This window comes from Amblyomma americanum, chromosome 11, assembly GCF_052857255.1.
Source record: "Amblyomma americanum isolate KBUSLIRL-KWMA chromosome 11, ASM5285725v1, whole genome shotgun sequence".
Classification (NCBI taxonomy): domain Eukaryota; kingdom Metazoa; phylum Arthropoda; class Arachnida; order Ixodida; family Ixodidae; genus Amblyomma; species Amblyomma americanum.
Genome location: NC_135507.1, coordinates 44,698,280 through 44,714,655, shown reverse-complemented (window position 1 = coordinate 44,714,655; position 16,376 = coordinate 44,698,280). Strand labels below are relative to the sequence as shown.

The window sequence follows — 16,376 nt, the reverse complement described above, 5'->3', positions numbered from 1 at the left end:
CCGCTCCAGTGTCAACCAAGGCCTTTACGTGCCGGTCAAGCAGGGCGACGTCGACGAGCACGTAAGGAGCATCAGTGGTAATCGGAGCCGACGAAAGGAGGGGACGCGGAGAACGAAGGAGTGTGGGGACGGACGTGGCCGTGGACGTGGACGTGGACGTGGATTCGGCGGAACGGTGCCCCCGGAGTTCCGCCAAATCGTTTCCCGACGTTGGAGGGCCGGCACAGTCCCTCGCGTAGTGTCCCCGCAGGCCGCAGCGGAAGCAGGTCATGCGGACGTCGTTACGCAGGCGTCGGATAGAGGCCGCAGTTGGGGCTGCGGACCGAGGAGCCTGCACCCGGACGCTGCGCTCGGCAGACGGTGGCGACCCCCGCGTGGCCAGCAAAGTCAATTCCGCCTCGATGGCGAGCGCCATGGCGGCGCGGACGGAATCAGGACGGCCAGAGCGGACCAAGCGCTGCACCTCGGGGAGTCGGATGGCGTCGACAAACGCCTCGGTGCCGACCAGGGCCACGGCGTTCTGAGGCGCTCCCGGCAGCGACTGCAGAGCCAGGCGCTCAATGGCGGCGGCGAGGTCCTGGTACGTCTCCCCGGGCTCTTGACGGCGGGCTCGCAGGCGGTGGTACTGCACACGGGGTTGACCTGAGGCACCATAGTGGTCGGCGAGGAGGCCCGCCAGAACAGTGTAAGAGCCCAGCTGGTGGGCGGCACGTTCTGCAGTAGCTCGGTGGCGCGGCCCCTCAGTTTTGCAACGAGCATCCATGCCTTCATTTGCTCGTCCCAGCCTCTCGCCGCCGCAATACCGTCCAGCTGGATGCGGTAAGCATCCCACGAGATGGTGCCGTCAAATGTGGGCAATTCCACAACGTCCAAAGAACACTGCGGCGAGGACGCACCCGCGCCGAGCACGCCATTGGCGGCCACGACCGCAGGCCCAGCGACGGCAGAGCCGTAAACAGCGGCGGCGGGGACGCCCAAAGGCACCTGACCTGTGCTCGGCTCGGCTGGCACCAGGCGACGGAGTTCGCGCCGGAGAGCTTCCATCTCCCCAGCCTGGGCAGTCAGACGGGCCTCCCATGCGGCCATCTGTTGGGTGACTGTATCCAGGAGGCGCTCAACACCGGCGTCCGGCTGCTGCGAAGAGCCGAGCCTCTACGAGCGCCTAGGCCTAGCGGCGCCGGCCGCAGCGTCGTCGGCGCTATCGGCTGGTGGTGGACTCCTGTCGTCTGGCACGTCGGGTGCTTGATTCTGGGAGCGGGTGAGCGGCATGATCCCACCGCTGCCACCAAAATGTTACGGTGTGGGATGCCACGGGGTGGCCACGGGCCCGCCCAGAGAAATATAGCAGCAGTACGGAGGAGAGCCGGCGAAGCACGACCGGCGGCGGCCAAGCTTTCTCGTTCTATCTCCCTCGTGCTAGAGCCGCGCGCTCGCCGCTCGAGCTCGCTCTCCGCCTCTTCTTTTATTTCCGTATCAATATATATATATATATATATATATATATATATATATATATATATATATATATATATATATATATATGCAGAAAAAGGGGCACACGAACGGAAGCAGAGATTTATTAACGACGTTTCGGCCGGGGCCGGGGCCTCATCACTGTGCGTCACTTAGGACGTCATGCGCATTTTATTACATTGTCTTCAGCCATTAGTGGCTGGTCACATGTCTTATCATAGAACAGGTATTGAAGGACCAAGCACAGATGCTTTGTACATTACCTGACGAAGGCCGGGCCCCGGCTGAAACGTCGTTAATAAATCTCTGTTTCCGTTCGTGTGCCCCTTTTTCTGCATCACAAATTTCTGGATCCAAGAAGACTTTTGTGAAGTATATATATATATATACCCCGGGAGGCGACACCTCCTCTTCCTCTATCACCGCGGAGCACATCTGGTGGGTGGAGCGAGCGGCGACGGCAGTGGCGTCGACGGTGGCGCCATCTGTTGAAGGGCGGCTGCGGCGTTGCTAGGCAATGGCGGCTCAAGGTCCTTCGTCGGCCACGGCAGACGGCATACGGCTGAAGTGCGCGATGAGCCGAAATGGCTCGCTGGATGGCGTAGGAAAGCTTTCGCTTTAAAGAAAACGCGAACATAAAACTGGGCAAGTTGGAATGCATTCATTTTTAAGCAGCGCGAAACAGAGGACAAGAGGAAGAAACACGAGACGGCACGAGTGCTATTCTAACAACAAAAGGAAAAGGAAAAGACGACGCGCTAACAAGAATAGTCGGGATTCCGTATCTACATGGATTGTCACACCGGTTAAAGAAGGTAGGGGCAAGATACGGGGTCAAAGTAGTCTTCACAGCTAATAATAATCTGAGCAGAGTCTGCAGTGCAGTTAGAAAGAAGCTTGAGGGCCGGGATGACCGAAGGGGGATCAGACGCACAGTTACACATAAAAAACTGCTCGTCGACTGCGACACAGGAGTGATTTATTATATCCCGATTTCCTGCGGCAAGACGTACATCGGCCAGACAGGCTGTTGTATTAACGAGCGGCTGTTTGAACATCGAAGATCAGTAAAAGGGGCTGTTTCGTCGAACTTTGCTGTGCACTGCCGAAAATGTAAATATTGTTTCCCCCATTTGGACAGGACAAATATCTTGTTTAGTCACCCAGATCGGACCTGCAGGGAGTTAGTTGACGCATTTCTGATAAGGCAGGAGTCTGAAACTTGTGTCGCTTCGCCTTCTATCAATCTTGTGGAAAGAGAGATTCACGCTCTCGGGGAATGTGTGGCGACAGGGTGATAGCTGGGTGCACGTCATGTGTTAAGATTGCTGGTGTGCTTTGTTAAAATGAGGCGATTAACCTCCCGCAGCGTGCACGTGCGGTTTTATGGACTATTGCGATTTTATGTTTTGTGTTTTGTGTGTGTTTTTTCGGTTCTTGCTTTTGGTGCCTCTATAACTAACCCTTCGAAAATAAAAGTTCAGTTATTAGAATAGCGCTCGTGTCGTCTCGTGTTTCTTCCTCTTGTCCTGTGTTTCGCGCTGCTTAAAGATGAAAAAAAAAATAACGCTAAGCGCATTCGTGCCGCAGTTTCGTTTGAAGGTAGGCTTTAATTTAAGTTTTCACTTCGTACACAAGGGGGTTATGCGCTCTGGGCACAAAACTAGGGCGTTACGATAGCAGCATCCTTTTGAACTATTTGCTTTACGCCGCGCACACGAGCTGCTCCCTTTCTAAAGCACGAGAGCACGCGCGAAATTTCCGCAGCGGTGTCAAAACGCGAGGAAAACCCTCGAGCGGGCGCGCTCTTCTCTCACAACGGCGTCCATGCACGAGCGGAGAGAGCATAGCGTGCGCGAAGCAAGCTGCTCTCAAAACTGCGCCGGAGCGCGAGCCAGAAAGAACGAGCGCGCGCGCGCAAGACTTCTTTTTCACGTGCGGGTGAGGCAGACGCACACAAGTCAGTGACGAAGCTCGTCGTCCTGCTCAATACACTAGGAGGAGTCGCTCTGAGAGGGCGCTGTTCACTGGTGTTCGCAGCGCCCTCTGGCCCAGGTTCTGTCCCCTATACTACCAATCGTAGAAAATAATAATATAAATTTTACTTGGTTTTTGGGGAAAGGAAATGGAGCAGTATCTGTCTCATATATCGTTGGACGCCTGAACCGCGTGGTTAGGGAAAGGATAAAGGAGGGAGTGAAAGAAGAAAGGAAGAGAGAGGTGCCGTAGTGGAGGGCTCCGGGATAATTTCGACCACCTGAGGATCTTTAACGTGCACTGGCATCGCACAGCACACGGTCGTCCTTGCGTTTCGCCTCCAAGGAAACGCGGCCGCCGCGGTCGGGTTCCAACCCGGCAACTCCGGATCAGTAGCCAAGAGCCCTAACCACTGGGCCACCGGTGGGTCTAGCAATCGTAGACGGCTGCGGTTCCATCACACCTTTTCAGAAACGAACAACACTACTTCGACACATAAAGGTCGCCTACGCGCGCGCCATCTGCCGGGCCAGCGCCGTGCATGGGGAAGGTGGGTTCCATTGATGAAACGAAAGGCTTCACTACACCAACACTTCGAGCCGTCAGCAGGAGCCGCAAGTTTGACCTTTGAATGTAGCTAGAGTTCACGGTGGCAGCAAGTTTCACCTTGACTGTTGGTAGAGGTAAAACTATGAGAATGACTGATGGTAGTCAGGTTCGAATACTACGTCAGCTACAGCAGCGACAGCAGCGGCTGTTACACCAACTATCTCGACTTTTGACCAGTGACCTTTGACTGTTGACCTTGACCTTGAGCGCCGGAGAGGGAAAGCGCCTGCCAGTATCGCATGCGCAGGTCATGAAAGTGGGTTCTCCTAAAACGCTAGTATACTTTGGTGCCTTCAGCGGAACGCTAGGTGTGAATAATGCGACAGCTGCAATGGAGACCGACAGCCGAACCGCACCCGTTAAGGTAGGGAAATGAAATGAAAATTGGTTTTAAGGAAAGCAAGTTAAGCGTCTCACTTATCACGGTGGGCATCCGAAGCGCGCCCGTAAGGAAAGGAAAATGAAATAAAATTGGTCTTAAGGAGAGGAAATTACGCCTGCCTCATAGATTTCGGAGGACACCCGAACCGCGCGGTGCGAAGGAAAATGAAAGTTGCTTTTAAGAGTTGGGTATGACGCCTGTCTTACATTGCGCCTTTTTGTATGCCCAAAAAACCAATTTCTTTTGTAGCGGGAGCTACACAAGGCTACCAGTCGAGCATTTCGCGGTACATCGGAGCGACCAGTTGTGTACATGCTCCGTTACCATGGAAACCGGAGAGGAGCAAAGTGTGGCGTGCGCTTCGCCGTCGTCGCGGCCGTGCGCCCGCTCCACCGTCAAAGCTGAGCGAGACGTCACGTGGATGAGCAGTTGTACGCATGCGCCGATGCCATGGTAACCAGAGACCCCACGGCTGCGCCGCGTTCTTCGTCGCCGCCTCAACGCACGCCGCTCTTTGAAGTGTAGTGGGCGTCTGTATCACAACGTTTGACATGCATGCAGAGAAGGAAAATGCAGTTGCTGTTAAACGGCGCTATAGACAAGAGAAGATTAACTCTTCCGATCCTGAGGGTGTCGCCTGGAAATTGGCTTGAACCAAATACTGACGATGGAGTCTGTGTGTACGTGAAACAAGTTATCACCGCTGTCAGACATCTCCCTCCCTTCCATAGCGGTGAATAATGATGAAGCCTGCTGTGTTCGGCTTCTGGAAAGCGGAATTATCATCCAAGTGCTCTACGCGGCACCGGCAACATCTGTAAAGCAGACGATTGATGTGGTTGCCGCGTGCATACCAGCTTACGGCAAGGTTTCACAGTTGTGTGTGGCTTTCGGTGATTTCAACTGGAAACAGGACTCTCTTAGTCAGCGTTTGAAACAAACGTTTGACTTCAGCTTCGGACGCTCACGTCCAGTCTACAATATGGGGAACTACTACAGAGCTCGAACACAGTCTCTCCAACTTCATCGTTTAAAGACTGTGACGTTCCCTGTGTGTGCTACGAGGGTCCGCGTTCGACGGCGCGGCGTAAGCGGAGCCCCCAGTGGCGGCGAAAGCACTCAAGGGAAAACAATTCAGCTCGAAGAGAGGAATCGGCGACAGCCGGTCTCGTTTTGGAAGCAGCCAGCACACATGTTTCTACTGTATATGGCTGCAAGCAACTTGAGTGGGATTGCTTTCGGGCCTGCCGCCATGGACCGCACGGAAAAGACCCAGGTGACAGCTGCGTCCAAATGCCGAGCAATACTCGTTGAGAGTGAACGACCAAAACAAAGGGGTTTAAGCACAACCGGACCCCCTTTCCATAGTGTCGGCACGTGTCGAACGCCGCCGCGCGGGGAGACGGGCGTTATCTTCCCCAATTGCCGTGACCGTGCCGGGGACAAAGGGGCCTCGTTTCGGCGGGCCTGGCCCCGTGACAAGACAGCGGGCATTATCACCAACCCTCCCGAGCACATCCCAGGACAAGGGACCACTTTCCCGGCCTTTTAGTGACCTCGCGTTCCGGCCTTGAGTGGCGAGTGTCATTTGATGGAGAACGGAGGTCGGTGACCCGCGGGAACCGTCAGCGGGCCAGAGACCGTCTACCACAGCCGACGTTACCTCGACGACAACCTTCTTTCTCTCGGACTCAGCACGTGACGGGGGCGAGACCATAAGTGCGGTGGTGTGTTTGTGCGCCCAAGTGAAAGCCCTAGGCCCCTCCCACTCCGTCGTGGGCGTCCTCACCCTAGGGAATGTGGGGATAAGAGGATATAAAAATCGACAAGGAGTACGGAAGAAGGAACGCCCAGGACGACATCGTTCGCCAAGGGGGCCTTCAGCGCCGAAGCCCGACGGCGTGCAGCTTCTGCCAGCAACCGTTCGAGCTCAACTCCGGAGCCCCTCCATCGTCCCCATGAAGTAGTCGGCACGTAAGCTCGGACATCCCAGCCTCTGATGTATAATCATAATCATGTATAATTATTAAATATATCTGTTTGTTTAAACTGACCCATACGGTGTCTCTTTGCCTCTCCGTCCCGTGTGGACCTGCGCATTATGGCGGGTCGTCACAAGACACTTCCTCCGCAGTCGTATTGCCAGCTCACAGACAATCGCTCCACTGTTTCCCCGTCGATATCGGCCGCGTACCTGCCTGAAGGGTGCATATTGTACACGGGTGGATCACATACTGTAAAGAGGGGAGTTACTACTGTGTATAGCCCATCTCATCCGTATCCCAACTCTCGCCCGACGTATACCGCGGATACGTGCACTCCCCTGGCATTGGAACATCAAGCCATTTATAATACCATTGATTCCCTTTCGCTGGTTTCAACATTCAATACAGTTGATATTTACACCGACTCCCACGCCGCCCTTAAACAGCTTAAAGCTGTTCGATGGACATTCCATATTTCACAATCAATTCATGTGCTCTGTGCAAACTATCCATGTCCTGTGCGCATACACTGGGTTCGCGGCCATGCTCGACATCCACATAACATTCAAGCGGATGCTATGACTCATATTCAGACATCAGACGATCCGCCACCTTCCCCTCTTCCCCCAGGTCCGTTCCTGTCCCATGTTTCCGATTCCGAAGTTCTGCGCCAGCGAACGCGCGCTCTAATTCCTCCGTGTTCGCACCCTCTCCCCCGTAGTCCTATTCGGCAGGAGGAGGTATCCGTGCGCCGGATTCTGGCAGGGGAGGCTCTGACACCATCTCTCCGTCATCGGTGGCGTGGAAAAGATCTTCCAGCAACTTACAGGTGTCCTCACTATAGCACTGCACCGGACATTTGTGATGTGCGGCACTTGTAGACGTGCTCAGCGACGGCTGCTATAAGAAAACGGCTCCTCGGGGAGGTGGGCCTGCGGTGGAACGCCGCGAACGTGACTATGTGAAGTGGACTATGAACAATCGTTTCATCAGCAACCTCTGCGACTACCTCAGCGCCACGGGTCTTCACTCCTTCCTTTAACTTTAAATGTCCCGCATTCCTTCCCTTCTTTTTCAACTTATGCCTGATGGCACACTTTTCGAACAAAAAAAATTACTATAGAGCTTGTATACTAAAGAGGCTTTACTAAATCGAAATGCAGTATCGACAAATTTCAGACCGCTGCATGCTACTTCACAGATCACCGGGCATTCCTGGCTCTATCAAGCTCAATGAATAAAAGATGTGTATGCCCAACGTGTCTCATTGCTAAACATGCAGGGACCACAACAAGCTCAGCCAGGGAAACGCACCTCGCGCGATGTATATCCAGGCATAGCCGAGCTAAGCCACTGGCAATTTTTTCAATTGGGCTTTAAGAAATTATCTGCAGGGTTTGCGCGTCGTTTGCAACCAGCTTTGGTTCCGTATCTCCGCATACAAGGAGCAGTAATGCAGTGGTAAATATCACCTAAGCTATCTAAAATATGTAATGTCTTGTGTGAGCGCCTTTATTGGTCCTTTCGAAGAAAGCAAGATATTTAGGAAATGAAAAAATGCCTACTACTGTGTGTGTGTGTCAGTATGGCTATGTATGGAATCCGCCCGTCATTTGACTACAAACGTAGCCAGGGAGATTCTGCTTTTAGCTTTCGACCAGAATTAACCAGAGCTAAACCGCCAACATTTTTTTTGTTGCGAGTGCGCGCCAAACACGGAGAAAGTTTGTTTGAAACGCATAGTACTCGCTTAATTCCGGCGTTCGTAATTTACAGACACATAATTACTCATGTATGCTTCAGTACAGATCTCGGAGTTAGGTTTCTAATAAACCCATGCACATATTCACTAGACGCGCCTTTATTTGAAGCGTCGAGCCATCGTGGCGGAGTGGAAGTGCCCCCGTCTCGAACGCCAAAGCCCCTGCTTTGATCCCCAGCATAGACCCCGGTGTGCCTGGAATTTTACACAGCTCCCGAATATTTCCGACGCGTGGTGCCGACAACTACTACGCCGATGGCTTTTCGACCGAACGAGCAGTATACGCTGGCGTGTAACATAAAACACTGGAATGACTTGTTGGTTTTAACAGTGAGAGCTGGAAATTACTTGAATGAGGAAATTACTTGAATGAGCTGCTCTCAACGCACATTGGTCATGCTTAATCAACAGAAAGCTGAAGACATTGGTGATCCCAATAGTCATGTTCTTTCCGAGAGTCAAATTTTAAAATAGGAGATTTTGTGAAATTAAGCATAACGTGTTTTATGCTATTCGAAAGAACTATTCGAAAGTACCTGTGGGAGAGTATTGCTGAGGAAAGAAAACAAGGCAAGAAAGCAAAACTTGTATACGAGAAGATTAAAATAAACGATGATGTGTTTCAGTGGGACAGCACTCTGAAGAAAAGGGTTCCTATAATTGAAGAACGCCGGAGTCCAAACGGTCACAGTGAATAGATGATTGCTACAATAAGACCTTCTGTTGTGTCAGCGTCAATGCCCGGGGAATACTGGATAAAGTAACTTAGAGGGCATTGTGCTGGCACATAATCCTCACGTTGTTGTGGTGACAGAAACGTGGCTGCATCCTGATGCTTACGGCTCGGAAATAACACCATGTGGTTATAATATTTCCGGAGCGACGGAAATAGAAATGGTGGTGGCGTTGCCATAACGTACAAGAGTACCTGCGGGTATCAAGGTCGCCAAACATTGACGGGTTAGAATGTATTATACTCAAAGAATTCCTTGAGAAATTTCATTTAATCATTGGGGTATTCTACCGACCCCGAATGCTTATGACACATTTCTAGAAAAGCTTAATGAATTCCTATGCCGAAAAAAAATTCGCTCAGCCAATTTGTTATTGACATTTGATTTCAACTTTACGTCAATAAATTGGTTGCCTCATACTTCAGTGGCTGTGCCGCCACGGTCGCTTAGTGGTTATGGCGCTCGGCTGCTGACCCGAAAGACGCGGGCTTGATCTTGACCGCGGTGGTCGTACGTACTTCGATGGGGGCGACATTCTAGAGGCCCCTGCACTGTTCGTTGTGAGTACACGTTAAAGAACCTCCGGTGGTCGAAATTCTCGGAGCCCTTCACTACGGCTTCCCTCATAGCCTGAGTTGCTTTGGGACGTTAAACCCTAATAAACCAAACTAAACCATCCAGAAACTCTCACTGCTGCCTCTCAAATATTTCTTGACGTAGTGTTCTTCCATAATTTGACCCAACTAGTCACTGAGCCCACCAGTGTACAAAATGACTCTCAGTAAATTCTGAATTTGTTTAATGTTTCCAGCAACCTGCTACTCCGAACACCTCGTGTGACTGTACTAGAGGGAATATCAGACCATAAAATGCCATGTCTAACTATGGAACTGCAACCTACATCAAAGCTTCAGAAGAGAGAGATAAATATCCCGATCTTCTCACGTACAAGTGATGTCGATATTTTAGGTGCACTAGACAGTTCATTTTCTTCCTTTTCCTGCTTGTATGATGTACAGAGTACCTCTGTTGAGCACATGCTGCGCTTCTTCAAAAACTTAGTTCACCAATTTACAAGAAATTTTGTGCCAAGAAGACGGAAAATTTTGCGCAGCAGCAACCCATAGATGACAAAAGATATGGCGCGTCTGGGGTGTAAACTGAAGAAAGCGAGACAGCATCACTCAAAGCATCCTTCGTCGGCCACTGCCGATAAGATTCCAGCGCTACGCCTGTCGTTGCGGAACGCTATCAATAAGGCCAAACACTAATTCCACACTGTACGTATAAAAAATTTCCTCTTTTCTTCTCCAAAGACGTTTTGGCGGCATCTCGCGCCACGCAAGAAACTGATTCTTGGCATTTCTGCAGATAGTGCGGGTTTGCACCAGTTAGAAACCGCACGGGCGCTCAACCGGTACTTCACATCGGTATAAAGGCGAAAGCTTTTAATGGCCCGTACTTCCGGTCGAGATCCTGTCCGTCCGTTACATCGCCAAATGGAAGTCACGACAATGGAAGTGACGTCATGCCGGCTGCCCGTTATGCTCTTCACCTCGATAAGAAAAAAAAAACTTTGTGAACAATGGGACTCGAACCACCATTCTTCCGTTCCGCCGCTGAGCGCGCTAACGACTTCGCTACTTCTTGCCAACACACATGTAATTCTCCTTGTCTAGTACGCTGGAGAGTGTTTGCGAAAAGGCGTCGAATAAGACGGATATGCCTCCCAACGCCCTTCAGCGTCTCCAGCATTTAAGAACCTCAAACAATTATGTACCTAATTAACATCTTAACCACACATCAGTGACCCAAGCAGCAACACCGCGCTAAAGGCTTTCGCTACACCATACGTTAGGTCAACAAAGTGCCCCCTGAATTTTTTCACGGACGAGGACGGCTGCACACCCAATTTTTCTTCTTTTGATGATTTGACACCAATAAGGGACATTTGTATAACTAAGAACGATGTCCTAGCTCTTGGGCTTAACCGGGCTTAATCCCTGGGCTTAATTGGGCTTAATCCCTGGCGACACAAAGAAGTCGCCAGGGTTTGAGAAAATTCCTAACACGTTTCTGGTACGAAATGCTGAATGGTGCGCCAAATACTTAACTTTAATACTTATAAAACCAAAAACTGCTCAGACTTTCTGAGCGATTGCAAACTCGCCAAAATTGCCCCGATTCCTTAAGAAAAAAACAATCAGCACCTTCTTGCTACTGGTTGATTTCTCTTTTGTGCGCTTCAGTAAAACTTCTTGAACACAATATTTGTGAACACTAAGTTTAGCGAGAACTACGTCCTTGACATCTGTAAGCACGGGTTCCGTCGCGGTCACTCCAGGGAAACACATCTTAGGGCAGTTGTTCACGATTTAGGGGCAGCGCGCTAGATGGGCATAATCGAGGTGATATTGTTTTTCTTGATTTCGAGAAGGTGTTCCACCGTGAGTCTCATCCCAAATTATTGCAGAAGTTAAAGCCTATGCTAAAACACGAGTGCCTACTCTCATGGATCGAAGCCTATCTTTTACACATTTACACAGACGTCAAAGTGTGGTTGTTGATGGTTTCCTTTTTGATGCTGTCCCAATAGAATCCGGTATTCCGCAGGGCTCAGTTTTGGGTCCTCTTTTCTTTCTAGTAATTATTGATGACATAGTTCGAAATGTACACGTTAAACGCGACTATTTGCAGACGATTGCATATTTTATCAAGAAGTTTCTAACCTTGAAGATCAACTCCTTTTCAGCGATTCTGTCTGCAATAGAAAAATGGTGCTACACGTGGCAAATGAATTTGAATTCTAATAAGACGGTAGCAATCACCGTTACACCGCTGGTCCTTAAAGGTAACCGAGTGGATTCCAAGAGAAGGGAAGCGTAGCAAGGGGCGGCAGAAGGTTAGGTGGGCGGATGAGATTAGGAAGTTGGCAGGCATAGGGTTAGCGCAGCTGGCAAAAAAATATGGTTAATTGGAGAGACATGGAAGAGGCCTTTGCCCTGCAGTGGGTGTAGTAAGGATTATGATGATGTTGATGACGGTATAGCCAATGAACCTCTCTTAGTTGTCAACGCTTTTAAATACTTAGGAACTCAGATAACCTCTTACCTTCGATGGAATGAGCTCATATCGTGCATAGACAAAAAGCGCTGAGACAACTGCACTATTTGAGAAGAACGCTGGCGCAAACCACACAAGTTATTGACCAATCGATCGAGTTATTGGTCGAGTTGTTGATCAACTCGCTCTCGCCTAACCATAAGCTTGCCGCCCCGGTTAGCTCAATTGGTAGAGCGACTGCTCCAGTGAAGCGGTCGTCCCGGGTTCGAACTCAGGACCAGGACGAATTTTTCTTTAACTGTGAGGCTTCTGAGAAAGTTGTATAGCTTTTCTTTGAAGCCGTATGGCTGCACTTGGGTTGATGCCAATGCGTAATTACGCCCTTACTGCAAAAAATAAAGCTTTTAGCTTACAAAACATTATAACCATTATAAAAAAGTTCCCGCGTCTTCATGTAAAACCAATGTTTTTTAAATACTCGCTCTTTCTCCATACCATCACTAAGCGGAAAAGTTTACCCGCTGACGTTGTCAATTGCGAATCGGTGAATTCATTTTTACAGGCCTTGAATTAAGCATAGGGCTCGTATGTATCCCTGTTTTGGGACACGTTTGATGCCCCCGTTCATTGCCAAGTTTGATGTCATTGCCAGTTCTCTGCCTTTGTAATCGATATTGGGTTGTAGCTTATGTTCTGGTTTTGACTCTGATCGCTAGCTGCTTCTGTTGCAGTGTAGGTACTTCTCCTTTTTATCATTTTTATCTGTACCCCCCTAAGGCCTGAACACAGGCCGGCAGTATTTGGTAAATAAATAAATAATGCTAAGTTTCAGTCTGCTGTTTTACTCTCATAAAATTAAACATTTCGTTAAAATTTCATAAAATATAAAGCAACCTGCATAATACAACACTAACAACATGGTCAGAGTCACATTATGAAAATTTTTAATTAATGCACTTGTGTTCCTTCAACAATCTCTGTAGGACTGGGCTACTTAGTTCCGGTAATATGCCACCACAAACTTACCATTCAGAGTCAATCTTGTAATATTGGTCGAATTCGTATTCCGTGTACGTGAGACGTATCTTCAGAGAGTAAACACACGTGTGTTCTCTATAACCAGTTTTTTCCATGTGACTTCGATATATCAACCAAAATGGGCTTGGGGTGTTTAAGGCCTGCAAAAAAGATAAACTTACTCTTCTGTAATGTTCTCCGCTAAGTTTCTATACCAGGGGCATTCAATAACAAGTAAGTACAGGAATGATTCTATAGACCAGCGATATCAAAAAGTTACATGCATATAGAACAGCCTTACTGCATTAGGGCTGATGGTTGTGCGGCTTTCGTTGTTGAATCCATCTAGCATTACGCTGTGGTTATATGCAGAATTGGTCTTCCGTTGCTCAACAATCATGTCCAGGCGGAATAGTGCAGTGGTTAAACGCGGCGCCTCTACCCTAAGATGGCAGGTGCTGGCAAGGTTAAAATTTGTGCGATACAGGTTGCTCTCGGACAACGATAGACGATTTTGCTAGGCTCTGAACATCCGGACAAGGGCTTTCGCACTGAAAGTGCAGAAGCAAAGCACCTTAAATACCTATCAAAATGCGAAGAACTATTTTCCTAGTTCATTGTCTTTAAGCGTCCTAAGCCTCATCAGGGCGTTGCTCATTTATTTCATATCTACAATTGACTAATTTTTAAGAACATCATCAAGGCTGTGTGAGATTGCACACTGAGATGGAGCGATATTTATCGTAATCTATCGAGTTTGAACGCATAAATGCATTAACGGCTACATTTTCAACCCTATTTGTCCGATGATATCCATCCGTCAGTCCACCACACAATACGAAAAGTCTACGAAAAAAAAGCGCCCACGATATGGTTTAGGGTTGAGTGCGAATCAATACCACTCCTTTCAGACACCAGTACAGGTAGTTGCAACGCGGCGCAGTGAAGCCATTTGCGCCCACGTAAGCAAAGGGCACTGCTGCTGCTATCACCTGGCAAGCAGCACGTAGAACCTTATGCAAATAGCACTTGCTCATTGCAATGACTGGCTTGCAAGTAGTGCGACATGATTAACAACCACGTTCATAAAAAGTCGCGGAAAAGGCGTACGCAACGAATCTCAACGTGCAAAAGCAGATTTATATAAACGACACCATACGAGAGATAAATCGCATCCGCTCATGAATGAGCAGTATTCAAGAGAGATGACTAAATGGAGCCTCCTTGAAAACGTTATCTCAGCGATAGCTGCATTTGTCAGGTCTGATAATCTATTGGCGCCACGCACTGCACGTAGTTCGCGCCTCGCACAATATGCAGCCCTCGTTGTCAAGGCACCATGGTGGCTCAGTGATTGTGGTACTCGGCTGCTCACCAGAAAGACGCTGGTTCGGTACCGTCTGCATCAGTCGCATTTCTACGGAGACAAAATGCTACAGGCCCTTCTACTGCGCGACATCAGTGATCTTGAAATAACGCCAGGTTGTCGGAAATTTCCGGAGCCTTCCACTACGGCGACCCTCATCGCCTCAGTCGCTTTGGAACGATATACCCCTTGAACCAGACTAAACGGAAACCCTCGTTTTCATCGGGTAGCGCGCGCTCCCGAAACTGGCAAGCAATAACAGCTCTTCGGATGCTCTGTGCTCATCTGTGTATTAGTTATAGTCGGGTGGAGTGCCCTGTCCTTAGACGCTGCCAGGTGCTTCGAGTGTGGGTCGGCGTTCGTCGAAACGTCTAGTGAAAGGCGCAGCACGGCCACTTGGACCAGCCTTTTGTGGTGATCGTGGAGTGCAGCCTAAAAAAAAAGTGAGGTTATAAAAGATTCGATGAGGCTTCTTGTTGAACACGCCTAAATTCCACCGTTTACTGCTTCCCATTCAGCTCCTCCGCTGGTCATTCATCACCCAAGCACCCCTAATATAGTGTATCAGTATGACATCTGCTGGGCTGCTGAGACGAGAGCTGAGGCCCCGTTAACTCCGGTAGACAATAGAACAACACCTTCTTGGCTGAGCAACGGTGCTCGGCAATAAGAAACGCAGTCAGTGACGCCAACCTACGAAAGGGACAGCGCGATCGCCTTCGCATGCAGCAAGCAAGATAGGAGACTGGAAAAACATCTTGTACAGTGGTGTCGTCAGCATTAAATAATGCCAGACCTTTACGATGGTTTTGGGCACTCGGAGTCGAAAGAAATATTCTGGTGGAGGAGTTGGCTAGAACTTCACGCTGATCACTTCAACGCCGTCTTGGACGACGGCATCAAAGACAGGCGCGACCAAGCGGGAGCATAATGATTAGGTTACTGACAACACTCGATGTGAGGGCATGGAAACAATCACGGTGTAATATGCAAACGTGCATTCCTGCAGTGGGGTAAGCTCAGCTTAGCATAGACTACGCCGAAAATTATTCATTGTCGACTTTGTAAAATCAGTAAGTAATTATGATACGATGCACTAAACATGTCTTCACACGAAGATATGGGATTAAACGGAACGCTCGACAGTGTTCATATCAAACCTGCTGACGCTTGCATGCGTGCTTTCAGTTGGTTTTCTGACCCGAAAGAGCGTTACCTTAAAATGCGGATTCCACTCAAAAGGACTACACTGAACTCAAGAAGAGCGTTACTGCAAAAAAGTCTCATTTATTATCTGCCTCGTTAAATTGAAATTTACGTACGATCACCAATCTTAAGAAAACAATTAGTAATTCCTGGTCAATCTGTAAACAAGGCTGGCAACTTGGAATAAAGTAATTTTGAAGTAACACAACTTCCGCGCCAGTTTATACAAGCATTCCAATTTACTACTCAGCCAGCGTGAGCTATAATCTCTTATAAGAAAAATACAACTCTTACATTGTAAAGGTCGTCCCGCGTAAGATAGCCGACGTAACTTGTGCCGCCAGAAATCGTGGCGCCAAGCAGCAGCAATAAGGCTATGGCAACGCAGTTCATTTTTCGATCAACCAACAGCTGCCTTCTCTAACGAGTAAGCAATGCAGTCGAGAGAGGATTGGTCGCTTATATAGCGTTTATTAAGCACTTTATTTTCTAGATATTTGGTCGCACTTCACTGGAGGCACAGATGTTGAAGTTTTGTGTAATTGATTCAACGAAAGAACCTGACAATAAAATCGATCTTGTCAACGACCGCTGCACAGAAGCAGGAACGCGAGAATAGCGCCAAAATAATCCGCTGGATTGCAATATGTCAGTCATTTCGTCATGTGCAGAACCATTATTTGCCGCGGGTGACATCAATCTTTTCCTTCCAATTCCTCCTCAGCTGTATCAATATCATGTATTTAAAATTGTTTTCATGTTATTTATTTTTAATTTCAGGAGGTAGGCTTCAAGTCGCATT

At 49.0% G+C, this 16,376-nt stretch overlaps 1 protein-coding gene across 1 annotated transcript in view; it reads right to left on the bottom strand.

Moving 5' to 3' along the window:
* Positions 1–16,018, bottom strand: part of LOC144110297 (uncharacterized) — a 36,189-nt gene extending 20,171 nt beyond the window's left edge. The window contains exons 1-2 of the mRNA XM_077643150.1: positions 15,869–16,018; positions 13,012–13,163 (exon numbers count right to left, since the gene is read on the bottom strand). Coding sequence (XP_077499276.1) covers positions 13,012–13,163; positions 15,869–15,967 — 251 coding nt within the window. The 5' untranslated portion in view covers positions 15,968–16,018. The remainder of the gene's footprint in view (positions 1–13,011; positions 13,164–15,868) is intronic.
* Between the last annotated feature and the right edge of the window lie 358 nt (positions 16,019–16,376).